This window comes from Arabidopsis thaliana, chromosome 4 (assembly GCF_000001735.4).
Source record: "Arabidopsis thaliana chromosome 4, partial sequence".
In the NCBI taxonomy this organism is placed as follows: Eukaryota; Viridiplantae; Streptophyta; class Magnoliopsida; order Brassicales; family Brassicaceae; genus Arabidopsis; species Arabidopsis thaliana.
Window position 1 is genome coordinate 10,651,744 of NC_003075.7, and position 25,243 is coordinate 10,676,986.

Consider the following 25,243-nt stretch of genomic DNA (forward strand, 5'->3'; position numbering starts at 1 on the left):
GCCTCTTCTTTTCCCCCTAGGCTAATTTACATATAATATCCTTAGAACGACCAAAACAATGTGCCACAGGGACTAATTAAATTAAACAGCTTGTAAAAATTGTAATTATCTTGGAATTGTTGGAGTTGGTTAAAACACTTTTTAGAGGCCTTTTTATTCCCATCTCCGACCATTCCACCAAAACCCAAACCATTTTTGTTTCGCAAAATCATTCTACCATGGCTACCTCATCCTCGGTGGTCAGCAGTGTACCTCAGCAGCACCAAGTGTTCCTCAATTTCCGTGGGGACGAACTTCGTAATAATTTCGTCAGCCATCTGGATAAGGCCTTAAGAGGGAAACAGATCAATGTCTTCATAGATGAGGCTGTGGAAAAAGGTGAAAATCTAGATAACCTTTTCAAGGAGATCGAAAAATCTAGAATCGCGCTGGCTATCATTTCCCAAAAGTACACAGAGTCAAAATGGTGCTTGAACGAGCTGGTTAAAATGAAAGAACTCGAGGGCAAACTCGTGACGATTCCCATCTTCTACAATGTGGAACCTGCTACGGTTAGGTATCAGAAGGAAGCGTTTGGTGCTGCGCTCACAAAAACGCAGGAAAATGATAGTGATGGCCAGATGAAGAAATGGAAAGAGGCTTTGACGTATGTTAGTCTCCTGGTGGGCTTCCCGTTTAACAGTAAAAGGTACAATTTTGTTTTTCTATTCATTTTTTTTTTGTGTGTTCATCCACATTATTTAATTAATTAAGAGCAAATGCATATTTTACTATATATAAGAGATTCAGCCGTTCAGATAGCAATTTATTTATTTAACTAGTAAGTTGTTGAGTTTGTATATGATTATGTTACTATTGCATATAGTATAGTAGTATAGCCATGTATGCTGGTTTACACAATCAAAATAGAAATTAGACGAATTACTTCCAAATTTAGCTAGACTATGCGCTGCTCTATTATAACTTCTTCTTGTAAAAAAATTTCGTCATCCTCACCATCAAATGTTTACTCTTATAGTTACTACAATGCTGAAAGGTTTTCTAAATTTGATGAACTTATTGTTCACATTACAATATATATATGATACCAAATCAACATTAATTTTCTTAAATCCATTTACAAATAAGTTTGTTAGTAATCTTTCAGGATAAATACCTCCCAAGAATTTTATATTTAAATCTATTGTTAATAACATAGTTGTTTATGATTATTTATTTGCAACAAAATCATTGTCGTTTTCTAATCTTTAAAATATGCTTGTGTATTATTTTTTTTTGTTGTTCCAATTACATGTACAATCTATGTTGACTCGTCGATGCAGTTTGTTACGGTTTTTCTATACTGTATTTGTTAAAATAGCTAAAATGACTGCAAAAATGTATATATAGATTATTATATAAAGTAATTTAGAAGGAAACTAAAAATTGTGAAAAGCTTTTCCTTTGCGATATGTCAATATGGCATGCCATATAAATATTATTTTTAAAAATCAGTTTAGTTTCTAAGAATGCTTCTCAGTTCTCAATTATATAGAAGGGAGTTTATCTAGGCGTGGGATAAATTAGTTTAAATACTTTTATACAGTTATATATAATGAAAGCTTGAAAGGTTAACATTATGTATATTTTTAAAAATACATCTTATAATATAACAAAATTATGAAACCATATCATTTTTGTTATTAATAAAATACCATAAATAGGAAAGAAAAAAAAAACTCTTGTCTATGTCAGTAAAGAACATATCAATTTACCTTGACTTGAGAAAATGACAAAGTTACGACGGACTGTAGCAGCTAGGCAAGACGTAGTTACACTTTTAGAATATATGATATCAATCATTTAAGTTAATTACATTGTAATTTTTTTTCTCACGTACTTATATATGATTGGTTCCTAGAGTTTTTTAGAAGTTAGATGAATAATTTGTTATTAAAATTTTGTCAATTTGACACTATTGCAGCAAGGAGAAGGAGACCACGCTCATCGATAAAATCGTCGACGCCGTTTTGCAAAAGCTGAGTAAAATATCGTCGGAAGAAAGCACAAGTGGATCAGTGGATCAAGGTCGGGGAGAAGAAGTAGAAGAAGCAAAGGCTGATAAGATTTCCGGGCTCAACCAGCGCCTAAAGGAACTGGAAGAAAAGGTAGCCATTACGGGTGACAAGAGAGACGAGACTCGTATTGTCGAAGTTGTTGGGATGCCTGGCATTGGTAAATCCACTCTCTTGAAGGCCTTCTATGAGACATGGAAAACCAGGTTCTTGAGCAGCGCCTTACTCCAAAATATAAGCGAACTTGTAAAAGCAATGGGATTGGGACGCTTGACTGGGATGCTCTTGAAGGAGTTGCTCCCAGATGAAAACATAGACGAGGAGACATACGAACCATACAAGGAGAAACTACTTAAAAACACAGTTTTCATTGTTCTAGATGGCATAAGTGACGAGACACATATACAAAAACTTCTTAAGGATCATCGAAAATGGGCTAAGAAAGGAAGCAAGATTGTGATTGCAAGACGCGCAGTGACTCGTGATCTGCTTCATGAGGATTCAATGGTCCGTTATACTTATTTTGTACCGCTGTTGAGCCATCGAGATGGGTTAAATCACTTTTGTCACTATGCGTTCCGTCATTTTGCGGCCCACCAAAACAACAAGGAAGCTTTCATGAAGGAGTCAAAAGAGTTTGTGCGTTACGCGAGAGGCCACCCACTAATTCTCAAGCTATTGGGTGAAGAGCTTCGTGAGAAAAGCCTCTCTTACTGGGAAGAGAAACTAAAATCACTCCCAAAAAGTCTCAGCCAAAATATTCGAGACCGTGTCTTGCAGGTAACTTATGATGAACTGAGTCAAGTGCAAAAGGATGCGTTTCTTGACATAGCTTGTTTCAGATCCCATGATTTGGTTTATGTAAAGAGCTTACTGGATTCATCTGGTCCCGCCTTTTCTAAAGCGACAGTTACAATAGACGCTCTCAAAGACATGTTCATGATTTACATTTCTGATAGTCGAGTGGAGATGCATGATCTTTTGTATACGTTTGCCATGGAACTTGGTCCAGAAGCCAGGGATGACGATGGAAGAGGGAGACACCGGATATGGCATCATCACAACCAAGATAATAAAGGCAGGCTCAATAGGCTGCTAAAAAGACCAGTGAGACTACATTCCCAAAACACTTGCACTTATTGGTCCAGCTAGAGCTTTCATTTACTTATCTTCTTCTCTTTGTTGACATTGTGGTGTATACAGGGAGGCAGCACCAGTGTGAGAAGTTTTTTCCTCGATATGTATGTCATGAAGACGGACGTGACCTTAGGCACTGATTACCTCAAGAACATGCGAAATCTCCGGTACCTCAAGTTTTACAGTTCTCATTGTCCTCAGGAATGTACGCCTAAGGAAAACATACACATCCCTGGAGAACTTGAGCTTCCACTTGAAGAGGTCCGATGTTTGCATTGGCTAAATTTCCCCAAAGATGAACTTCCACAAGATTTCATCCCCAAGAATCTCGTAGATCTTAAGCTCCCTTACAGTAAGATTAGACAGATTTGGAGAGAAGAGAAGGTGCGTATCTAGATAAAAAACTTGATTGCTTCGTTGTTTTTGGCCCAACATAGTAAGTTCATGGCTTAAACTAACTTAAGTCGCTGGATCCTTTCCATCACAGGATGCACCAAAACTAAGGTGGGTCGATCTCAATCACTCAAGTAAGTTGGAAAACTTGTCAGGGCTATCACAGGCTCTAAATCTTGAAAGATTGAACCTTGAAGGTTGCACAGCACTGAAAACGTTGCTTCTGGGTCCGGAAAATATGGCAAGTCTTGTTTTCCTGAATTTGAAAGGGTGCACGGGTCTTGAGTCTCTTCCCAAGATTAATTTGAGATCTCTGAAGACTCTCATCCTCAGCAACTGTTCAAACTTGGAGGAGTTTTGGGTGATTTCAGAAACTTTATATACGCTATATTTGGATGGCACTGCAATAAAAACACTTCCTCAAGACATGGTAAAGCTAACAAGCCTCGTCAAATTATACATGAAAGACTGCGAGATGCTCGTTAAGCTTCCCGAAGAATTTGACAAGCTGAAAGTTCTGCAAGAACTAGTATGCTCTGGTTGTAAAAGACTCAGTAGTCTCCCAGATGTGATGAAGAACATGCAATGCTTGCAGATTTTACTGCTTGATGGAACAGCAATAACAAAGATTCCTCATATATCCTCACTTGAGCGTCTATGCTTAAGCAGAAACGAGAAGATCAGTTGTCTTTCGAATGATATTCGTCTGCTTTCTCAACTGAAATGGCTGGACTTGAAGTACTGTACGAAACTTGTGTCTATTCCAGAGCTTCCAACAAATCTTCAGTGCTTAGATGCAAACGGATGTGAATCATTAACAACAGTTGCGAATCCACTGGCTACTCATTTGCCAACGGAGCAGATTCATTCCACATTCATTTTCACAAACTGCGACAAATTAGACCGTACTGCAAAGGAGGTAATCACAACCTATGCTCAAAGGAAATGTCAAATGCTATCAGATGCACTAAAACGCTGGAATGAGGTGATCTCTCTCACTATCTCCTCATTCATTTATCGCTCTCAAGTAACCATATGAACCTTTAACTTTTGTATGACTTTTTCTGCAGGGTTTTGTTCCAGAGGCTTTGTTCAGCACTTGCTTCCCTGGGTGTGAAGTACCTTCATGGTTTTGTCATGAAGCAGTTGGATCCGTCTTAAAGCTCAACCTGCTCCCACATTGGAACGAAAATAGGTTTGTCGGAATAGCTTTATGTGCTGTTGTGGGATCCTTACCAAATTGCCAAGAACAAACCAACTCTTGTTCAGTGACATGCACGTTTAACATAGCAAGTAAAGATTCCAAGAAAGGGGATCCTTACAAAATCTCCTTTGATCGACTGGTTGGGCGTTGGAACAAACATGGCAACAAACTAGACAAGAAAGGCAACAAACTAAAGAAGACGGAATCAGATCATGTCTTTATCTGCTATACCAGATGCTCAAACAGCATAAAATGTCTTCAAGACCAGCACTCAGGTACATGTACTCCAACCGAAGCTTTCCTTGAATTTGGTGTGACAGATAAGGAATCTCGACTCGAGGTGCTCAAGTGTGGGTTAAGATTGGTATATGCATCTGATGAACCCCAGAAGACAAACTCAGATATGGATCTTTCATTATCATCATCTGATTCAACTCCGACAAGGAACGGCAGTTCCAACACTACTACATCTAGTGGAAGTGTATCTACCAATACCATTAGAGAAGAAGATTCCAATATCTTACATGAAGCACAATCTCAAAATGGGAGAGGACTTTGACATCCAGAATTAATCAACTGAGTCGTCGTCTTTTCACTCTCTTTTGTGTTTGGCTATGTCTTATAAAACCCTCCATAATGTATTTCTCTATGTACAACACGATTTAGATTTGCGAGGACGTACGTACCTTACTTTAATCACTGCATTGAACGAGACCAATCGCAAATGCTGGGGCTGGGAGGGTAATGATGACGTTGACAGTTTTGCCCATGTCTATTGCTGTAATTTACGAGAAAACCCAACCTTTGTTTTTTCACCGATATAGAGATGATCTAAGCCGTCGTCTTTCGCCGTCGAGCCTGACAATTGAGTGATCTGATCCTCCTTCTTCGTCTTGTTAATAAGTCCAATTTGCTCGGATTTCGCTTAACTTTATCGCATTTCCTAAATTGCCCTCGTCACCACTTTCACACTCTCTCTCTCCCTATGGCCACCGTCGCGCTTCTTAGGTCTCTCCGCCGCCGTGAACTCCACGCAGCTCACATCTCTGCATATAAATTCGTAAGAAATGATCCTTAATCTCGTTCCTTTCGCAGGTATCTAATTAGCTTGAAATCACAGTTTTATCTTTCCTTTTCTTTTTTCGCAGAGTTCTGCTAGCGCCGGCGGGAGGACGACGGAGCTCCGACTACACGGAGTCAAAGATATCATCGCCGTTGCGTCTGGTAAAGGCGGAGTTGGAAAGTCTTCAACAGCTGGTACATTTTGGAACCTTCTTCAGTTTTACGTCTCTCCTAAACATTGGTCTTTGAGATTGAAATTGATAATGTGAGAAAATCTGTGAATTTTGTGGTTAATGTAGTAAACTTAGCTGTTGCATTGGCCAACAAATGTGAGCTGAAGATTGGATTGCTTGATGCGGATGTATATGGACCATCTGTTCCTATCATGATGAATATCAATCAAAAGCCTCAAGTTAACCAAGGTAAGATACATAGATAGATGCCTCTTGCATTTTAGATTAGGCGTTTCATGTATCTATTTGCATCATTTGAAGTACTTCTGTTTTTGAAGATATGAAGATGATTCCAGTTGAGAACTATGGAGTTAAATGCATGTCAATGGGACTTCTTGTTGAAAAAGATGCACCACTTGTCTGGAGAGGTCCTATGGTGTGTTAATTTGTTACATCCTTCCTTCTAGAGTTTATGTGACCACAAAAAGATTTCGTTTGGTAATCAAGCTTTGTGGTATTGCTACAGGTAATGAGTGCTCTTGCTAAGATGACAAAAGGAGTTGATTGGGGAGATCTTGATATTCTCGTTGTTGATATGCCACCTGGAACCGGTGATGCTCAAATCTCCATATCCCAAAACCTGAAACTCTCGGGTATATATACATATCTCGTTGTGTTTTTATGATAGAAACATATTGTGTAGTTATCAGAATGTGGCTTTGTTGTTTCTAGGTGCTGTAATTGTATCAACTCCACAAGATGTTGCGCTTGCTGATGCTAATAGAGGAATCTCCATGTTCGACAAAGTTAGAGTACCTGTATGGTCATCTTCTTTGTGATAGTTGACTGCTTCGGAGCATATATTTTGCTGTAGCTTCTTAACCTTTCTGCATTTATATACTAGATTTTGGGACTTGTAGAGAACATGAGTTGCTTCGTTTGTCCTCACTGTAATGAACCTTCTTTCATATTTGGGAAAGAAGGAGCACGCCGCACTGCTGCAAAGAAGGGTTTGAAACTTATCGGTGAGGTAAATAATCAAAGCCAGAACCGATTGTTTTTTGCGATTTTGAATGCTTTGAAGACCCTTATGCCTTACATAAAATAATACTATTTGGTTGTCTATATAGATTCCACTGGAAATGTCGATAAGAGAAGGTTCTGATGAAGGTGTTCCTGTAGTTGTTTCTTCACCGGGTTCTATAGTGTCAAAAGCTTATCAAGATCTAGCTCAAAACGTGGTGAAAGGACTCAAGGAGCTAAGAGAGAATCCAGATAATGAGATTCAGATGAAGCTAAATGTTCCTCATTCTAGCCACTCATCATAGAACAAACACTTATATATGACCAAAGTTTTGTCTTGCTGCCTCACTTTCTCATATTTTTGTACCAAAGAGAATGTTTGCAAAGAGAAGAATGTAATTTGCTGATGATAAAAGCAATAGAGCCAGTCACTGTTTATGAACCATGTGAAACAGCAGATCAATGTGGTTACTTTCATATATTAGATAGGAAGATGATGAATTTTAAACCAGACATGTAGAGATCACTATATAGTAATGTCAAAATTTTGAAGAAGAAACAAATACATTCGTTTTTCTGAGTAAAATAAAACATGTTGAGATCACTTCACAATGTAAGATGTGATCACCAAATTACCCCTTCATCATCTTCTTCATCGTCATCTAGATCTTCAAATTCAAGATTCTCATTGCCGTAGCATTCTTCGTTTCCTCTATACGCATCTTCATTACTGTAATCCTCATTCCAGTCTGGTTCTTCTGCTTCTTCTTCTTCTTCTTCAGAATACTGAGATTTCAAAAGGCTTTCTTCACTGTTTTGCTTTGAATATTCTATTTGGTCACCAACAACAACTGGTTTATCTAGCTTTGCCCTCTTGGGAGAGTTCTCCTACAAAGATGTGAATACACATAATAAACATAAGAGACTAAGCAGAGAAATAAGAGGTCCATTCTATCACCAAAAAGCAGATATCTCTGACACTTTGTATTCTTGCATAAAAGATAATTTACAAATTGGAAAGAGGGGAAAACTTACAGGATCAAATAGCTTATCCAAGACATTGTAATTGATTTCCAAACTCGGTCTCTGCATGAATTAAGACAAGTAAGAGAATTTTTCAGATAAATAAATTTAACTACAGATGAAAAATAAGGAAGATCCAAATAAATCCGAAAGGAAAGAAATGCAATAGTCTAGACATTGTTTCAGAGAGTGAGCTGAAGTAATGGTATCACTGACCTTTTTATTTTCAGTTTCTGCATTGCTTTCGGTTTTGGTTGCAGAAGTTTTCTTACTAGGAGCAATCTTATTAGCAGGATCCTTCTTTTTCCTAGTGGTGACTTTCCTATATTTTCCCTGATAAACAATCGTTAACAAGAACGTCAATGAAAGCATGCGAGGAACAACATGAAGTTCACTTAAACAGAAATTAAGAAGATTGAAGAAGACAGGTTAAGAGTAAAAACCTTCTGGTATTCAGGGTTCATCAATTCCCATGCTCTCTTCTTCAGAATGAATTCCTTATTATTACTTAGATTCTCAGCAACCTGATGAGCAGCAATAATAACCATCAAAATCAGAACAAGTATACATAAATTGTTTTTGTTCAGAAGCTAAACAAGAAGACATAGACAAGAAAGGCAAAGCACAAGAAAATAGTTTTGACTAGGTTATATGGTCGGAGTTCAGTGAAACCAAACGCGTGATGGACTTACATGTTAAGAAAAATGCTGGTTCGCCACAATCCAGGAACAATTGTTGTGGTTTATAGAGACTAAAAACCATAGATGGGATTCAAATTAGATAAACATCCACAAGAACAAAATTATACCATCCTTAAGAAAGGCCGAGAGATGCTAGCTACGATAAGCATCAGTTAATCATTATTTATTTTACCTCAGCATCACTGATATCAGATAAGTCCTCTGCAAGATCACCTTTAGACTGTCGAGAAGGAAAAACTCCTGAAAAATCAAATCACATCACCATTTAAGTATTTACCGGAAAATAAAAGATATCATCTGCATAATCTTTAACAATATAACACTCATGGAGAGGGGTCTTTGCATTACCTTTGTTGCCATATACTTTTAGGTTTCTAGCCAATAACTTTACTGATTTCTCCACCTGAAATTGATACACCAACGATCAAAAACATTCAAAACATAGCTTCTCAACAAAAAAGAGCAGATTGATACCATCAAACAAAGTTCCTCATAAGTAATGGAATCTATAGTTTTGTCATCGAGCCAATATCAATACCACAAAGAGACCACATATGGTAAACTAAGTTTCTTATTACATTACCATGATCACAAAGCTCTAAAATTTAATCTAGAATCAGATCAAAATCCGAATAAGGAGGGAGAAAATTTTACCATTGTTCACGAACCCAATGCGGCAAAGATAGATCGCCGGTGAGAATCTGGGTTTTAAAATAAAAAAATATCAGAAACCTAGAACGCCTGGGTTTGAATTAACACGTGTCCTAGTCAAATTGGTTATAGGCTTTGCCACGTAAGCACAGACCCTTTTGATAATAAGATATTTATATTTGTACCCTCTTTAATATCAAAATCTTCGATTTTCCCCCAAAAAGAAAATTTCCAGAAAACGAGCGTAGTGGTGGTGAATCACTGACTCTTCTCTCTTTCGCTCGTCGCTGCGAAAGAGCATTTGTTTTCGTTTACGCGTTTCTTTTTCTCGTTGAGTGCATTTGTTCTAGGTAAAGTAACAATCTTTTCTTCTGCTATATCCGAATTGATGATTTTTTTTTTTGGGTCGGTGAATTTTTGCTACGCAAATTTTGTTTTCTTTTCCTTTCCGAGTCATGGCATATGCATTGTTTCATGAATTTTTCACCATTCGTTCATCGAAATTTACAATCTTTACCTTTTGTTTGATGAAAATTTTCATTGCTCAGACTTATTCTTTTTTTCTCTGTTTTGTTTGAAACCATTTCCCCTTGTAATGCGTCTGTTTCAATGTTGATGTCTGTTCTTCAGTATCTTGTTAAGGTTTACAACAATCTAACAGCATTACAATTTACTCTGTTTTTTTTTTCCAGAATTTGTGTATTAGTCTAAGAAGATCATTACTGTTTACATACCACCAATGGATGAAGCATTGAATGAGAATGCTTCTGGCAGTGAGAGCGATGCTTCGTCAGTCGCGAGCAATCTCCATGATGATGAGATTATCCCTTGGTTCTTTTCAAGAGAAGAGATCGAAAGAAACTCACCGTCAAGGCGAGATGGTATTGATTTGAAGACTGAAACTCGCCTACGCGACTCATACTGTACATTTTTGGAAATACTCGGCGAAAGATTGAAAGTGTAAGTTTCTTTTTTCTTACCTGCGTTTGTTATGCTGCTTAGTTCTTTCTTGAGTTGGTATTTCGTAAACTTCCACCATCTTAGGGACATTAATACTCTTTTGACATATAAGCTTTGGTCTGCTAATTCGATAGTGTGATGTACTGCAGTCAATTAGGGACATTGATACTCTAAGTTAGTTTACTTTTACTTTTAGCATGAGATTTGTACATCCTTGTATCTTGATATCTTTATTAACATGAATCTTAGGAGCTAAAAGCCATTAAGGGCATACTTATTCCCAAGTTGTCTTCATTGTCATAGTTCCATCTATATGTATGAAGCTTTTCGTTTTTTGGATGAATGTTAGCTGATATGAATTTCTCAACGCAGTCCCCAGGTAACAATAGCCACTGCTATATTTTTCTGTCACCGATTCTTCCTTCGTCAATCACATGCGAAAAATGACAGACAGGTGAGTTTGGTTGGATGTGAAAAAATGGTCACTAAGGAAGTATATGTCTTTTTTCCTCTGTTGTTTTGAGTGAAACTATGAGTCTATTAGCTGTCTGGTGATTTAAACCATCCTGGCTTCTTGAGATTCATCTATTGATATCCATCTATGTGTCATCTTCTTTACTAGTTCTAGTCAAAGCGTATTAGTTGATTGATCAGATGAGTCTACCTGATTTTATTCACGATAAAACTGTCTGTGATAGAGATCAAGCTCTCTGTTTCTTCCCGTTTGGATCGATGTGTATGGTTAGTAAATTTTTGTGCTTGTTTTGCGATGATTGTATTCTTCTTGAAAAGTAAGAACAACTAGACTAGTACTTATGCCTTTGCCTGTTACATTTGCTCTCCAGACGATTGCAACAGTCTGCATGCTCCTAGCTGGGAAGGTTGAGGAAACTCCAGTGACATTAGAAGACGTTATTATTGCCTCATATGAGAGAATACACAAGAAGGATCTTGCTGGTGCTCAGAGAAAGGTTTTTTCTTCTTTTCATACTACCGATCCTACAACTCTCCTTGTCCATTTCTTTGTTGACTAGTTTAGTAGGTCTTGAAAAGATCTATTGTTTACTTTCTTTTGCATATTAATGTTATTTCACTTTTGCAGGAAGTATATGACCAACAGAAAGAGCTTGTATTAATCGGAGAGGAGCTTGTTCTTTCTACATTGAACTTTGATCTCTGTATTAGCCACCCTTATAAACCTCTTGTAGAAGCAATTAAGAAATATATGGTTGAAGATGCTAAGACCCAACTTGCCCAATTTGCATGGAATTTTGTCAACGATTGGTATGCTTGATTATGTTACTTGAAAGCTTTTTGAATTATGATGGTTCTCTATACGCCTTGTGTTTTCCTTCTTCATACAATCACAAGTCTATTGCAGTCTGCGAACGACACTCTGCCTGCAGTATCAGCCTCATCACATAGCGGCAGGTGCTATTCTCCTTGCTGCTGAGCTGCCAACAGTGGACTTACAATCTTACAGAGAGGTCTTGTGTCAAGAGTTTGATATCACACCTTGTCAATTAGAAGGTATGTGTTAGCTTTTTTCTTTTCTTAAAAATTATTGACTTTGATGACTGTAGACCTTGTTGATGTGGTTAATTTATCATTTGCGTTTTCAGATATCCGAGGCCAAATACTTGAGCTTTATGAGAGAATTCCTACATCTCAAGAAAGCAAAGTTGAAAGTAGTGGTGGTGTGGCCGTAGTGCATCAACCTATATCTAGAGATATGGCTTCCACAGAGAAGTGTCCAAGTTCTGATATTGAAGGAGGCTCATCGCAAGTCAATCTAAGCCAGAGCGATGATCATTCAGTCCACGATGGGTCTAGGTCTGAAGGAATTGGAGAGGTGAACTCAGAAAGTGAAGCTCAAAAGAATCTACAGGACCATTCTGTTGGTAATATAATGGTTGAGAAAAGTGATGATGTTGGGGTCGTCCAATTGAAGAAAGACTTGCAACTGCATCAAGAGGAGGTTGAGTCTAAACAAGAGAAAGATAAGAAGTCATTTGAAAAAGATATAACGAAAATAGATTTGATGGATGAGAAGGATTTGACTGAAAGTGAAGTAGAAGATGAGATTAACAAAACAATGCAGACAGGAAGACAAATCTTTATGAAAGTTGAGGACCCTGATGACAACATGACTGTCGAACACAGTGAGATTCGAAATGCAAACAACTCAGGTGTTGATGATGAATTGGTGGCTGATACTTGTCTGATAAATGACAGTGATTTGTAGGAAATGGTCGTTGAAGATGGTGAAATAGTGGTTTAGATGTTTAGCTCAGAAGCTTTCGAAGAGAACCAGTTTTGGTCCTGAGAAGAGCTTTTTAACTAGGTGAGTTTTGGAGAGACAACTATTATATGTTTTCTCCAAAAGACGAAGGTTTAGTTTCAAGATTTGTGGTAGATCATGACTTTGAATCTTTTCTCACTCTTAAGACTTTTAACTACAGTGGAACGAGAGCAAGTTCTCCTTGCATCGTCAATGTGTTGTGTAATGTCCTAAAGTTCTCTTAAACATTGTGGTATAGTTTCAAGATTTGTGGTAGATCCTTTTCATTCAAGTAAATTGGGTTTCATGACTTCGAATCCTTGCTTTTCTCTGTTTTGAACAACTGTTTAACTCCAACTACCAATGGAATTAGATTGAACTTGGATAGAGACATAAGATAAGTCCCTTGCAAGATCACCATCAAACAAAGATGCTCATGGCAGTATCCATACCACAAAAGACACCAAATTTGTTGAACATGCTTAAATCTTTACTGCACAGATTCTGATGACTATCTTCTCTAATCACAGCCACACAATTCAAGAAAATTCAAACGTTTGTTGTATACAATTTGTTTAGGCCTGAAGTAATTGGAGAGGAGAAGTCAGAAAGTGAAGCTGGAGATATAATTGTAGAGGCAAGAGGAGAAGTCACTGCACTAATAAATTTTTCCTTTTTTTTCCACTAACTAATAAAAATTCCTTTTTTCCCGCCATAAGCGTGACGTCTATTACACGCGTCACTCGTCTAGTGGTTTATAGAAATGTAAAAAAGGAAATCAAATCTTCGTTTAGTAAAAAAGGAAAATCAACCTATAAATTACTGAATTGTATTTGTAAATCAATAAAGTAAATTCAATTTTACCGTCTTTTAATTTCTTCCTCTTCTCTCGTCTCTCTCACGCGACGTTTCTAGGGTTCTTCTGCTTATCTGGAGATTTTGCATAAACTTTCTTTAATGGGTATTGTTTTATCCACCGAATCGTTGCTAATCTGTTTCTGATTTCGTGTGATTATTCGTTCTGTGAATTCCTGTTTAGATTCTGTAAACAAATCCACTGAACGCTTTTTTTTTTGTCGTTTCCTTCTCTGAAGAAACTCTATCAACGACATGGAATCTAACAAGGAAGAAGCGAAAAGAGCATTGGATATTGCTGAGAAGAAACTATCAAAGAATGATTACAACAGAGCGAAAAGATATGCTAAGAAGGCTCATCGTATGTATCCAAATCTCGTTGGTTTGGAACAAGTGTTGATAATGATCGATGTTTATATCTCTGCAACAAACAAGATCAACGGAGAAGCTGATTGGTACAGAGTTCTCGGTGTTGATCCTTTAGCTGATGATGAAGCTGTGAAGAAACGTTACAGGAAGTTAGCTCTTTTGCTTCATCCTGACAAAAACAGGTTTACTGGTGCTGAAGGTGCGTTTAAGTTGATTCTAGAAGCTTGGGATCTATTGTCTGATAAATCTCAGAGAAGTTCTTATGATCAGAAGAGGAAATCGAATCAAGTTAAACAGAGAACGAGTGGAATGCAGAAGCCTAAGAGAAGTTCTACGCCTAAACCAACAGAGTCAGACAAGCCAGCTTCTTCTTATGGACCTACGCCTCCACCTGAGCCTAGGCCTAAGCGTAGGCCTAGACCTAATATACCTGAGCCTGATATTCCTATGCCTATGCCTACTAGGCATAAACCTAAGTCTAAGCCTGATATTTCATTGACAACGGTGAAAGTTGGAACCTTTTGGACGGTTTGCAATAGATGCAAGACGTATTGTGAGTTTATGAGGGCTAGTTGTCTTAATAAGACTGTACCTTGTCCAAACTGCGGTAAGTATTTCATTGCAACCGTGATACCTTCAGAGTTAGTCAATGGGAGGCTAGTCATCAGATTGAGTCCTTGTAATCAGTCAACATGGAAAAAAGCAAGTGATGATACTTCTTCAACTTCAGCAATGGCAAAGACTGTACCCGAAAGAGTTAAAAGATGGTTTGACCCTATGCCTGAGATGGATTCTTCAACGCAAAAAATTGGTACGTTTTGGACAGTGTGCAGTAGATGCAAGACACATTGTAAGTTGGTGAGGGCTAATCATCTTAACAAGACCTTCCCTTGTCCTAACTGCAGTCAGGAATTTGTTGCGGCCGAGATGATTATAGAGGTAATCAATGGGGGTCCAGTCATAAAATTGAGTCCCTCTGTGCAGTCAAATAGCAAAAGGACACGTGATGCTTCTTCCACAACCTCAGCATCTGATAAGGCACAGAGGACTGCATATCAAAAAGAAGAAGTTTTGAAAAGAGAAAAGATTGATCCTGATGTTGCGTCTGCTGCTACTGGAGAAAATGTAAAAGTAGCAGAGACCCTTTTCAAGGAGCCGATGACAACAGGAAACGAAAACTCTACTACTGAAGAAGGAATTGTAAAAGAATCAGAGACCCTTTGCAAGGAGCCGATGACAACAGGAAATGAAAACTCTACTACTGAAGAAGGAAATGTAAAAGAAGCAGAGACCTTTTTCGAGGAGCCGATGACAACAGGCAATGTAAAAGAAGTAGAGACCCTTTTCGAGGAGCCGATGACAACAGACAATGAAAACTCTACTCCTGAAGCAGAGAGGCTTTTCAAGAAGCCGATGTCTACAGGAGACGAAAACTCTACTCATGAAGCTCAAAGGCTTTTCAAGAAGCCGATGACAACAGGAAATGCAAACTCTAATCTTGAAGCGCAGAGATGCTTTTTGAGGATATGGCAACGGGAAATGCAATCTCTACTCTTAAAGTAGAGAGAACACATGATAGATGTGATATAAGAAGTAAGACATTTGGATGTAGAAGTTAATATATATCTGCTTTTGTTTTTTGGTATGCATCAGTAATAGTTTTTTATTTGATTTTTGAAACATGAATTTACGACTTAACCTTTTGATTGAAATCTATTTCTTTTTCATTGAAATCATTCATCTCAATCTGCTGCTACCGAATGCTTCTCTGCTCATTCTCCACTTATCATAAAGGCTCTTTCTTCTTATGTTCACTCTCATAATTCATATAATGAACTACACAGAATTGGGATTATAACATTTTGTTGAAGTTGAATTCCTTGACTGAATCTGCACAAAGAAAATTAAGCTTGGGTGAGAAGAGATGAAGAAAAGATAAGAAGTAGTTAAAGCTAGAATATTAAGTGTGTGAATGTGTATCAAGTGGTGAAAGACAAACTATATGTATGTGCGTGAGGACTTGTAACAATCTATATCTATCCTTGTGATCCAATATTATCATTTATCAATGTAGAAGATTAAAGTAAAGTGTTTATCTTGTTTTCTATCTCCATTAAACGAACAAAACAAAGTGTTAGAGATAGAGAGAAACAGAGAACTAACCTCTAAAGAGTAAAACAGAGGTTAGGATGTGAGAATGTCAACACATTTTACTTGAGATTTTATAGTTAGAGAATGAAGTGGCTTAATTACCATATTTTAGTTGTGATTGCATGTCTTCACTTGAAATAGTAAGTTTTAATACTGAATGATTACATACATATTCACCGAGCTGATAAAGTTTCCTTTTTTCCATCCATCAAGAAAATAAGCGTTACGTGTCAGACACGCCCTAGTGGTTATAAAAAATCTACATTCAATAAAAATCAAATCTTCTTTCAGTAAAAGCAAAATCAACCTATAAATAAATTACTTAATAGTTAATACCAAACCATTATTTTACGTCTTTCAATATCTTCCTCTTCTCTCGTCTGTCTCTCGCGGCGGCTCTAGGGTTCTTCCGCTTAACTCGAGATTTTGCAAACACTTTCTTTATGGGTATTGTTATATTCACCGAATTGTTGCATATCTGTTTCTGATTTTGTGTAATATTTCCTGGATTTTTTTTTTGAAACTCTGTTATTTTGTCTGTTGCTTCTTTGATTGTTTATGTAGAGGAAGAAACTCTTTCAACGACATGGACTGTAATAAGGAAGAAGCCAAAAAAGCAATGGATATTGCCGAGAAGAAACTTTCGAAGAATGATTACGATGGAGCTAAAACATTCATCAGCAAGGCTCAGGCTTTGTATCCAAAGCTCGATGGTTTGGAACAAGTGGTGATGATGATCGATGTTTATATCTCTGCATCAAACAAAATCAACGGAGAAGCTGATTGGTATGGGATTCTCGGTATAGATCCTTTAGCTGATGAGGAAGCAGTGAAGAAACAATACAAGAAGTTGGCTCTTTTGCTTCATCCAGACAAGAACAGGTTTAATGGCGCGGAAGGCGCGTTTAAGCTTGTGCGACACGCTAGGGATTTATTATCTGACCAGCCTTGCCTAATTTACAATGTGTATTGCACTTATTGTTTTTGCACACTGTCCAAAAGGTAATGTCTTCCTCCTGTTTCCGTGGTTTCTTCTCTTTCCATGAAGAATCAGGTTCAGGGTCAGACTCAGACTCAGAAGAGTCAGAATCACACTCGTACGCGTACTTGTGTGGCTTACGATCATAAGAGAAAACCAAAACAAGTTAAACGGAAGAGGAGCAGAACGCAGGATCCACCAAAGCCACACAAGTACAAATATAAGTACGAGTTCCGGAAAAGGAACAGAATGCATAAGCCACACGAGTACGCTTACGAGTGTAATTCTGACTCTTCTGAGTCTGACCCTGAACCTGATTCTTCATGGAAACAGAAGAAACCACGAAAACAGGAGGAAGACATTACCTTTTGGACAGTGTGCAAAAACAATAAGTGCAATACACATTGTAAATTAGGCAAGGCTGGTTATCTTAACAAGACCTTGCATTGTCCAAACTGCCGTCAAGAATTCGTTGCGACAGAGGTAATTCCAGAGATGAAATATGGGAGGCCAGTCTACAGCTTTAATGCTAAATTTCAACCAACAAGCAAAAGCACAAGTGATGCTTCTTCTTCTTCTACAACTTCAACATCTGATACCGCAAATGAAGCACAAGATAGAGAGTCGTCACAAGAAGAGTTTGTTCCTGCTAATGCTTCACCTGCTGCTAGAGGAGATGCAAACGAAGCATAGAGGCTTTTTAACAAGGTGATGACAACAAGAAATGCAAACTCTACTCTCGAAGCATAGAGGCTTTTCAAGTAACCTATGACAAATGCGAAAATAATAAGTAAGACATGAGGACTTAGCACTCTATATCTCTATTTTTTATTTTGTGTGTCATTGATAGTTTTATTTTATTTTGATCTTATGAAACTTGGATTTACAGTAATGGAGACACTTCTCTTTGCTATAAAGGTAAGAGACTGATACATCATTCTTTTTTAATTTCTTTTCTTAGCTTGAAAACTTCTAATAATGATTTGGATCAATAGGTTTTTGAACAGCTAATATCATTGGCATCGGTATTGGATCAATAGTACTACACTGCACTATTTAAAGTAAAAGCATTGATGTTGGTTAAAGGTGTTGTCTATGTGCTGTGCAATTGAAAGTAGAGTAAAGGCTTAGATTTTGATTTTGACCGTGTGCAATAGCTGCCAGACATGTTTTGAATATGCAAGGATATTTTATCTTTAACAAGACCTTGCCGTGTCAAAACTGCGGTCAAGATTTCGTTTCGACCGAGATCACTCCAGAGATGGTCAATGGGAGGCAAGACATCAGACTCAGTACTAATTTTCAGTTTACAAGAAAAAGAGAAAGTGATGCTTCTTCTACAACTTCAGCATCTGATAGGGCATAGGCTGAAAAACAAGCACAAGAAACAATAAAAAACATAGTTTGAGGAGTCACGAAAAAAGCTTGATGCTGCTATTGCTGCTGCTAGAGGAAATGCAAACTCTGCTACATTTGGAGAAGAGAGACTTTCCAAGAAACCGATGAAAAACTCTACTTTCGAAGAAGAAAGGTTTATGAGAACTCAAAAGTTAGTAAAACAAAAGACAAATGGTTTATGAGAAGAACTGAAACTACTAAAAGAATGACGAAAGTCAGAGAGAGGGAAAAGAGAAAAGAAGGCGGGAAAGGGAGAGAGGAAAATAACTACTACACTAATAGTTTCCCTTTTCCGTCCCTAAAGTCTAAAATTATTTTTATGTTTGCCCCAATTGTTTTTAACAAACTCGAAAATAACCCTTTTGTTTCTAGTCAAAAATTACAATTTTTACACACTGGATCCTTCTTCTTTAATTTTTCGCTTCTCCACCGTTTAGGGCATTCTGTTATTCAATCGCACAATGTTGCTTGGTTAAGAAGTGGGTCTCCATCAAAAACTGGGCTTTTACACTTATTGGTAAGATGATTTTGCTTTGCACAAGAATCCCAAAAGTTTCTTCCTTCTATGGGTTTTGTGTAGTGTCGGAATCTTCAAATCTATTTTGTAATTCGTACGATTACTTTGTTGCTTTATATACAGTAACTTGAGAAATCTAGGGCTTGTTCTTTTGACTTGGTGATTTGCATGTATGGTTTTGCCTATAATTAAGATGTTACTTACTAGTTTACACGAGATTCTTCTTTTTATGAATTGTTTTTATCCATTCTTCGATTGTTGTTTGTGAAATTGTGATTGATTATGTGTAATTATGTAGTGGCTTTGGATAGAGTAACTTCAGATTCAGAGATCTGTGGCTAAGGACTTGTTTTTCTAACTTAGTGATTTTCATTTACGGTTTTGCTTCTGTTTTTCATCCTTCTTAATCCTTTTTCTTTTGGCTCCTCCAATTGGTTTTCCATAGAGACAAGGTGCAAAATCGTTTGAAGGATTCTTTGTTCAACAAAGATATGGAATGCAACAAGGAGGAAGCTATAAGAGCAATGGATATTGCTAAGAGGAAAGTTGCAGAGAATGATTACAACGGGGCTAAGCTTTTTGCTAACAAGGCTCAGGATTTGTATCCGAAACTTGATGGTTTAAGACAAGTGATGATGTTGATCGATGTGTATATCTCAGCAGGAAATACAATTAGTGGAGGAGAATCTGATTGGTATGGAATTCTTGGTGTTGATCCTTTGGCTGATGAGGAAGTAGTGAAGAAACAGTATAAGAGGCTAGCTCTTTTGCTTCATCCTGACAAGAACAATTGTGAAGGCGCAGAGGGTGCGTTTAAGCTTGTGTTAGCTGCTTGGTGTTTGTTATCTGATAAGGTTAAGAGAATTGCTTATGATCAGAAGAGGAAGTTGAACGAAGTTAAACCGAAAAGGAGTCGAAAGCAGAAACAACCTCCAAAGAAACCACCAAATCAGCCGAAACAACAACCAAATCAGCAGAAACAACCACCAGATCAGCAGAAGCAGCCACCAAATCAGCCTAGACAGCCACCAAACCAGCAGAAGCAACCACAAAACGAGCCGAAACAACCACCAAACCAGCCTAAACAACCACCAAATCAAGCAAGTACTAATGGTAGAGCTAGAAGCAAAAAGCCCACTTCCAAAGTTTCTATCTTTTGGACAATGTGCAACAAATGCGAGACACAATATGAGTATGTGAGGGTTTATTATCTTAACAAGACCGTACTTTGCCGAAATTGCCGTGGGAATTTTAAGGCAACTGAGATAGAGAAAACACCAACTGAGAAGGAAAAAACACCAACTGAGAAAGAGGAAACACCACAAGCAACAAACAAGAACACAAATGGTGCTTCGTCTTCTTGTGATAGAGATTCTTCACTAAATGTTAATTTTGATTCTAGTTTTCGACGGGATTCTTCTTTATCAAGAATGAGTTACTTTAACAGTGGAAATGTGGCAAATCAAGCAGAAGAAAGAGGGAAAAGAGAGGTAAGGGAGTCAGAAGAAGAAGCTGGTAGAGGAATTGCAAACTCTGATTTGAAAGTAGAAGAGAGAGTTTTTAAGAAGCTGAGGACAGATAACTATGCAGAGTCAAGTAGTGAAATCAAGGTGTGAAGTAAGCTGAGGACAGATAATTAGAAGTTTAACAGTGAAGTAGGAACTATGACATTTAGAAGTTTAACAATCAATGATTTTATGATTATGATATTTGAATATTTTGCATCTAGACTAGGATCTTGTACAGTGGAACCAGGTTAGTTCTTCTTCCTGTCATCTTCAATGTTGAATCTGAAATGTCAAAGCTTTATTTTATTTTTGTTAACAATGTGTGCTTTAACAACGTGAGTCAAATTAATCAAAGTGGGTTCACTTAAATTGTTGGAAGAAATTTTACTTCCACTAACTAAATATTTCCTTCTTCGGTCCCTTCATTCTCAAAAGTTTTTACTTTTGTCCCCAAATATTTTAACGGAGAAGATTTAGTCTCCTACTTCGGGTCATCATATATCACTTGAAAATCGGGATATTCGTTAAAAATCCCCCTTTTTTTTTTTTCTTTTCTTGCTTCCTCCCTTTTTTTTTTTTTTTGTTCTTTCCTTTCTCGCGTTTCTTCTCCTAGGGTTAGGGTTCGACGAACGCAGCTGTTCCACGCGTTTAGTTTCAATTCTCCATCGAAGAAGCCATAATCCGGTGCGTAATCATCGTTTTTGTTATATGTTTCCGATTAGGTGTATTATTTTCCGTTTGTTTTCTCGGGTTTGGTAGTTTCACGAACTTTTGCATCTCTCAGATCTATTGTACGTTTTTTCCTTCGTTTGTGACGGATTTTTCTGTGAAAAGAGTTTAAATTTCCATGGAGAATTACTCGATTATCTCTAATTTAACTCTTTGGCAATCAAATTTTTCGATTTTATTGTTTTTTTCTGGATGCGTGAGCTTAGTTATGAACAAGGAGGGTCAACTCGTTTACATGATTCTCTATTCACAGTATTTTCGTGGGAAAGGAGCAATTATGTTTTTGTTTTCATGATTCATGTCTTTATGTTGCATATTTTGGCCCCTTTTACTCTCATTTAGACTATGTGGTGTTTGTTTTGATGCCATTGTTTTGATTTTCCATCAATTAGTAATTTTTTCAGTCCGAATTTCAATTCTTCGTCATTGACCTTGTTGATGATTCCTGTGCTTTCAGATTCCTAAAGAGCTTACATTTGTTACTCAACTTTAAAGTTTTGACGCTAGAGATTACTATCCTCTTGCTGGGAACTCAACGTGACCAGGTATAAATCTCAGCTCATAGATAAGCAAAGTAGTTTTTTTCTACATCTCTTAGATTTGTACCCTTTTTAGCTCACAGTATCAGTTCAATAACCAAGCTGATCCCTCTTATGAACTTACATTCATTGGTTCTGTTTTTGCTAGACTGTGTTTGAAAGATAGCAATGGCTGGAGTATTAGCTGGGGATTGTTCATTCGGTGAGAGTGGTGTTTCATCTTACTCCAGGAATTCCAATGAAAAGCAGGACGAGGTTGCCCGCTGGTATTTTGGAAGAAAAGAAATTGAAGAAAATTCACCTTCAAGGTTGGATAGTATTGACTTAAAGAAGGAAACATACCTCCGCAAGTCATACTGTACATTTTTGCAGGATTTAGGCATGAGATTAAAAGTGTAAGTATAAATTTCTGACCTATATATTTCAGCTTTATACATTGCATTTTCCATTTGATTACTTCTTGCGAGCTTGGTCTAGGACATGCTAGTTTCTCCTACCATGATAATTGCCTCTATTTTGCTTATAGTATTATAGTGAATTCTTGATCCCCTTACATTAGGTTCTGTAGGATCGAATTTTGAAATTTATAGAACTTGATATCGTAGAGGTCATTAGAGCATGAATAAGCTAGTCAGAGTTATTGCCTTATTGGCAACAAAAAGGTGAAACTTGTGGGTTCATCTTGTGTTGTATGGCCCAATAGTCCTTTAATGGCTTTCTGAAATTTAGTATATAGTGATGAACACAATACTCTGAATTTATCTTCATATTGACATGGTTTCATTTGCACTGATAGCTTTCACTTTTGGCTCTCTCAATGAACGCGGCTAATATATTTTTCTAATACAGTCCTCAGGTTACAATAGCTACCGCAATTATCTTCTGTCATCGATTCTTCATTCGCCAGTCACATGCTAGGAATGACAGAAGGGTGAGTATATATTCTTTGCACATGGCGTTGTGAATACTTATATACATGGGCCTACTGTTTGTTGTTCGAGCCAGTCTGCTGCTATCTTTGTTTGCATGTATTTGAAGCATTAAATGGCTCCTTTTCCTTGCGTCCGCTTATATTCATTGTCTCCATGTCTCTGCCAGTTTCCTTTGTATATATATAGAGAGAGCAAATCGGCTGATGCATTAGATGAATATACACTGACTTCTCGCGAATATTCCTGCCATGAATATTAAGCGTTCTCTTAGTCTATTTGGTTAATGCATCTAGTTCTTTGTCCATATTTATCCTTCTAGAAACTAGCGCAGAACAGTATTAAGATTATTACTGAGTCCTTTTTCCATGTTGTCCTCCCTCCTCACCCAGACGATTGCTACAGTCTGCATGTTCCTTGCGGGAAAAGTGGAAGAAACTCCTAGGCCGTTAAAAGATGTTATTGTTGTCTCCTATGAGATAATACACAAGAAGGATCCTACTACTGCACAGAAAATCAAGCAAAAGGTCTGAATATTCTAAACTTTCTCTAATCCGGTTTCCTGTTTAGTAATAAGCGAATTTGCACTGTTTCTCGCATATTCTATTTTACTATGACATAAGTTTTCTACTAAACCCAGGATTGCACTTGTTTGTGAACAATCCTCCTATGATCATTGTCCTTGTCGTTGGATCTCTCATCTGTGCTGGTCACCGTCTCTATTATTTCTCTTCTTTGTACTGAACGTATTTCACTTTTGCAGGAAGTATATGAGCAACAAAAAGAGCTTATACTAAATGGAGAAAAGATTGTACTTTCTACGCTGGGATTTGACTTCAATGTTTATCATCCTTATAAGCCTCTTGTAGAAGCGATAAAGAAATTTAAGGTCGCACAGAATGCTCTGGCCCAAGTTGCATGGAATTTTGTTAACGATGGGTACGTTAAAAGTCTGTTTCCTTGAAAGCTTCAGATAGATCTATCTGTCTTGTATTTTCTTCTTCATACAATGAAAAGATGCTTGCAGTCTGCGGACGTCACTCTGCCTGCAATTTAAGCCTCACCACATTGCGGCGGGAGCAATTTTTCTTGCTGCGAAGTTCCTTAAAGTGAAATTACCATCAGATGGAGAGAAGGTCTGGTGGCAAGAATTTGATGTCACACCTCGACAACTAGAGGGTGAGAGAACTATCTTTATCTTTGAATTAATTTTATGAAACTGTTTCCACTTTTTCTGTTTGACTTGTATGCCTTATTTTGCATCTGATGCTAAGAGCTACTCCCTTATGTATACTGCAGATGTTAGCAACCAAATGCTTGAGCTCTATGAGCAAAACCGTGTTCCTGCATCTCAAGTAAGCGAAGTCGAAAGTAGTGTAGGTGGAGGATCAGCTCATCATGTTGGGTCTAGGCCATCAGCACGTCTAACTCATGAACATTCAAATTCTGATAATCTCGGGGGCTCGACAAAAGCTACACAAAACCGGAGCAATGATAATGGGAGTGGTGAGGCAGGTAGTGTCATCACCGAGCAGAAGGGGGAAAGAGATACAGAAACGAAAGATAGCATGCATACTGAAAGTCATCCAGCCCATAAGTCTAGATCGGGAGTTGAGGCACCTGGGGAGGATAAAATAGAGAAAGCAGGTGCACATTTTCCAGAAGATGATAAATCTAGAATTGTTGGTACAGCTGATGTCACGGTCAGCCAATCCCCAAAAGACATAAAAATGTTTAGAGATAAGGTGAAGGCCAAACTAGAGGCGAAGAAGGTCCAAGGTGAAAAGACGAGAAAGAAGGATTTGGTGGATGAGGATGATTTGATAGAAAGAGAACTGGAAGACGTGGAATTAGCTGTTGAGGATGACAAAGATATACAAAACAAAAGCTCCATGGGTACAGAACATGGCGAGATTCTTGATGGAAACAACTTGGTGGTCAATACCGAGGAAGGTGAAATGATAGATGATGTTTCTTCAACAATGCCTAGCCGGAAGAGAAAAATGGAAAGTCCTTGTGAAAAACAGTTAGGAGAAGGAAAGAGACGACACGACAACAGTGAGAATGTGGAAGAAGGTCAGAAGACAAACCCAGGAGGAAGTAGTCATAGTTATGGTGACAGAGAGCCAAGAAGACACTCCCAAGAGAGGTAGATGATCAAAACCTTCTCATGGTCTATTAGAGACATTTCCCAACCATGATGCGAAATGAGTCCACTGTATTTACAATGTTGGTTATCTTTTCATTTTCCTTGGCACTTGTATTCAACAGTTGAGAAACTAAATCAGGTTTCCATCCATCCCATAGGATTTAGGGTCTCTATAATTTTGATCTTTGTTAGCATTCCCTTTTGTATATCGGGGGAATAAAAAAGAATTTTGACGAATTTATTTAGAGCCAAGACAATATTAGTGTTTTGTCATTCATTGCCGAAGGATGTTTTGATAATAACAATATGAAACAGAGTGGTCAATTGATTTGTCAATGTGTAGTTGTTTTTGTAAGGTTTGTTTTATGTTAAGTCCACTCGTAACCTTGTTCCCATTGTCATTATACTGCTTTTCGTATGTATCGGTTAGCTTGGTGACCAATCCGGTTAACCACAAA

At 37.6% G+C, this 25,243-nt stretch overlaps 8 protein-coding genes and 1 long non-coding RNA gene across 14 annotated transcripts; 7 read left to right on the top strand and 2 right to left on the bottom strand.

Moving 5' to 3' along the window:
* On the top strand, window positions 1–5,539 carry AT4G19530 (disease resistance protein (TIR-NBS-LRR class) family). Of its 2 annotated transcripts, none has more exons than NM_001341356.1 (5): window positions 1–688; window positions 1,964–3,161; window positions 3,258–3,575; window positions 3,679–4,569; window positions 4,655–5,539. In NM_001341356.1, the coding sequence occupies exons 1-5, from the start codon at window positions 219–221 to the stop codon at window positions 5,345–5,347; spliced, it is 3,570 nt and encodes a 1,189-aa protein (NP_001328514.1). In that variant the 5' UTR covers window positions 1–218; the 3' UTR covers window positions 5,348–5,539. The 2 variants fall into 2 exon arrangements, with proteins under 2 accessions (NP_001328514.1, NP_193688.1); NM_118073.2 differs by having other exon boundaries at window positions 3,679–4,503.
* A 6-nt stretch (window positions 5,540–5,545) lies between these two features.
* Window positions 5,546–7,823, top strand: INDH (INDH1(iron-sulfur protein required for NADH dehydrogenase)). The gene is made up of 8 exons (NM_118074.2): window positions 5,546–5,848; window positions 5,937–6,045; window positions 6,150–6,272; window positions 6,362–6,459; window positions 6,550–6,676; window positions 6,756–6,841; window positions 6,928–7,053; window positions 7,154–7,823. Exons 1-8 carry the CDS (start codon window positions 5,774–5,776, stop codon window positions 7,349–7,351), a joined length of 942 nt encoding a protein of 313 aa, NP_193689.1. The 5' UTR covers window positions 5,546–5,773; the 3' UTR covers window positions 7,352–7,823.
* On the bottom strand, window positions 7,510–9,568 carry AT4G19550 (zinc ion binding / transcription regulator). 2 transcript variants are annotated; one of them, NM_001203844.1, is made up of 8 exons: window positions 9,425–9,568; window positions 9,119–9,173; window positions 8,943–9,010; window positions 8,742–8,820; window positions 8,513–8,593; window positions 8,286–8,402; window positions 8,082–8,132; window positions 7,510–7,934 (listed from the first exon to the last, which is right to left on the bottom strand). In NM_001203844.1, the coding sequence occupies exons 2-8, from the start codon at window positions 9,128–9,130 to the stop codon at window positions 7,671–7,673; spliced, it is 672 nt and encodes a 223-aa protein (NP_001190773.1). In that variant the 5' UTR covers window positions 9,131–9,173; window positions 9,425–9,568; the 3' UTR covers window positions 7,510–7,670. The 2 variants fall into 2 exon arrangements, with proteins under 2 accessions (NP_001190773.1, NP_193690.2); NM_118075.6 differs by lacking the exon at window positions 8,742–8,820 and having other exon boundaries at window positions 9,425–9,479.
* A 75-nt stretch (window positions 9,569–9,643) lies between these two features.
* On the top strand, window positions 9,644–12,973 carry CYCT1;2 (Cyclin family protein). Of its 2 annotated transcripts, NM_118076.3 has the most exons (7): window positions 9,644–9,771; window positions 10,114–10,381; window positions 10,754–10,835; window positions 11,227–11,352; window positions 11,484–11,665; window positions 11,763–11,911; window positions 12,004–12,973. In NM_118076.3, exons 2-7 carry the CDS (start codon window positions 10,161–10,163, stop codon window positions 12,624–12,626), a joined length of 1,383 nt encoding a protein of 460 aa, NP_193691.2. In that variant the 5' UTR covers window positions 9,644–9,771; window positions 10,114–10,160; the 3' UTR covers window positions 12,627–12,973. The 2 variants fall into 2 exon arrangements, with proteins under 2 accessions (NP_193691.2, NP_001329436.1); NM_001341357.1 differs by lacking the exons at window positions 9,644–9,771; window positions 10,114–10,381; window positions 10,754–10,835 and adding an exon at window positions 11,018–11,122.
* Window positions 12,974–13,550: 577 nt separating this feature from the next.
* On the top strand, window positions 13,551–15,575 carry AT4G19570 (Chaperone DnaJ-domain superfamily protein). The gene is made up of 2 exons (NM_118077.2): window positions 13,551–13,623; window positions 13,757–15,575. The coding sequence occupies exon 2, from the start codon at window positions 13,773–13,775 to the stop codon at window positions 15,447–15,449; it is 1,677 nt and encodes a 558-aa protein (NP_193692.2). The 5' UTR covers window positions 13,551–13,623; window positions 13,757–13,772; the 3' UTR covers window positions 15,450–15,575.
* Window positions 15,576–16,623: 1,048 nt separating this feature from the next.
* AT4G19580 (DNAJ heat shock N-terminal domain-containing protein) lies at window positions 16,624–17,709 on the top strand (the record flags this gene model as incomplete). Its single annotated transcript, NM_118078.5, has 3 exons — window positions 16,624–17,001; window positions 17,092–17,440; window positions 17,498–17,709. The coding sequence occupies 3 exons, from the start codon at window positions 16,624–16,626 to the stop codon at window positions 17,707–17,709; spliced, it is 939 nt and encodes a 312-aa protein (NP_193693.5).
* Window positions 17,710–18,156: 447 nt separating this feature from the next.
* Window positions 18,157–18,812, bottom strand: AT4G06900. The gene has a single exon (NR_142055.1). It is a non-coding gene; the product is annotated as an other RNA (long non-coding RNA).
* A 33-nt stretch (window positions 18,813–18,845) lies between these two features.
* Window positions 18,846–20,811, top strand: AT4G19590 (Chaperone DnaJ-domain superfamily protein; the record flags this gene model as incomplete). 3 transcript variants are annotated; one of them, NM_001341359.1, is made up of 3 exons in its annotated part: window positions 18,867–18,931; window positions 19,377–20,133; window positions 20,188–20,547. In NM_001341359.1, the coding sequence occupies 2 exons, from the start codon at window positions 19,423–19,425 to the stop codon at window positions 20,545–20,547; spliced, it is 1,071 nt and encodes a 356-aa protein (NP_001328175.1). The 3 variants fall into 3 exon arrangements, with proteins under 3 accessions (NP_001328176.1, NP_001328175.1, NP_193694.1); NM_001341358.1 differs by having other exon boundaries at window positions 18,846–18,931; window positions 19,377–20,811; NM_118079.2 differs by lacking the exon at window positions 18,867–18,931 and having other exon boundaries at window positions 19,456–20,133; window positions 20,188–20,592.
* Window positions 20,812–21,021: 210 nt separating this feature from the next.
* CYCT1;4 (Cyclin family protein) lies at window positions 21,022–25,186 on the top strand. Its single transcript, NM_118080.3, has 8 exons — window positions 21,022–21,123; window positions 21,626–21,713; window positions 21,856–22,102; window positions 22,557–22,638; window positions 23,029–23,163; window positions 23,400–23,575; window positions 23,664–23,815; window positions 23,936–25,186. The coding sequence occupies exons 3-8, from the start codon at window positions 21,876–21,878 to the stop codon at window positions 24,787–24,789; spliced, it is 1,626 nt and encodes a 541-aa protein (NP_193695.2). The 5' UTR covers window positions 21,022–21,123; window positions 21,626–21,713; window positions 21,856–21,875; the 3' UTR covers window positions 24,790–25,186.
* The last annotated feature ends 57 nt before the right edge of the window (window positions 25,187–25,243 follow it).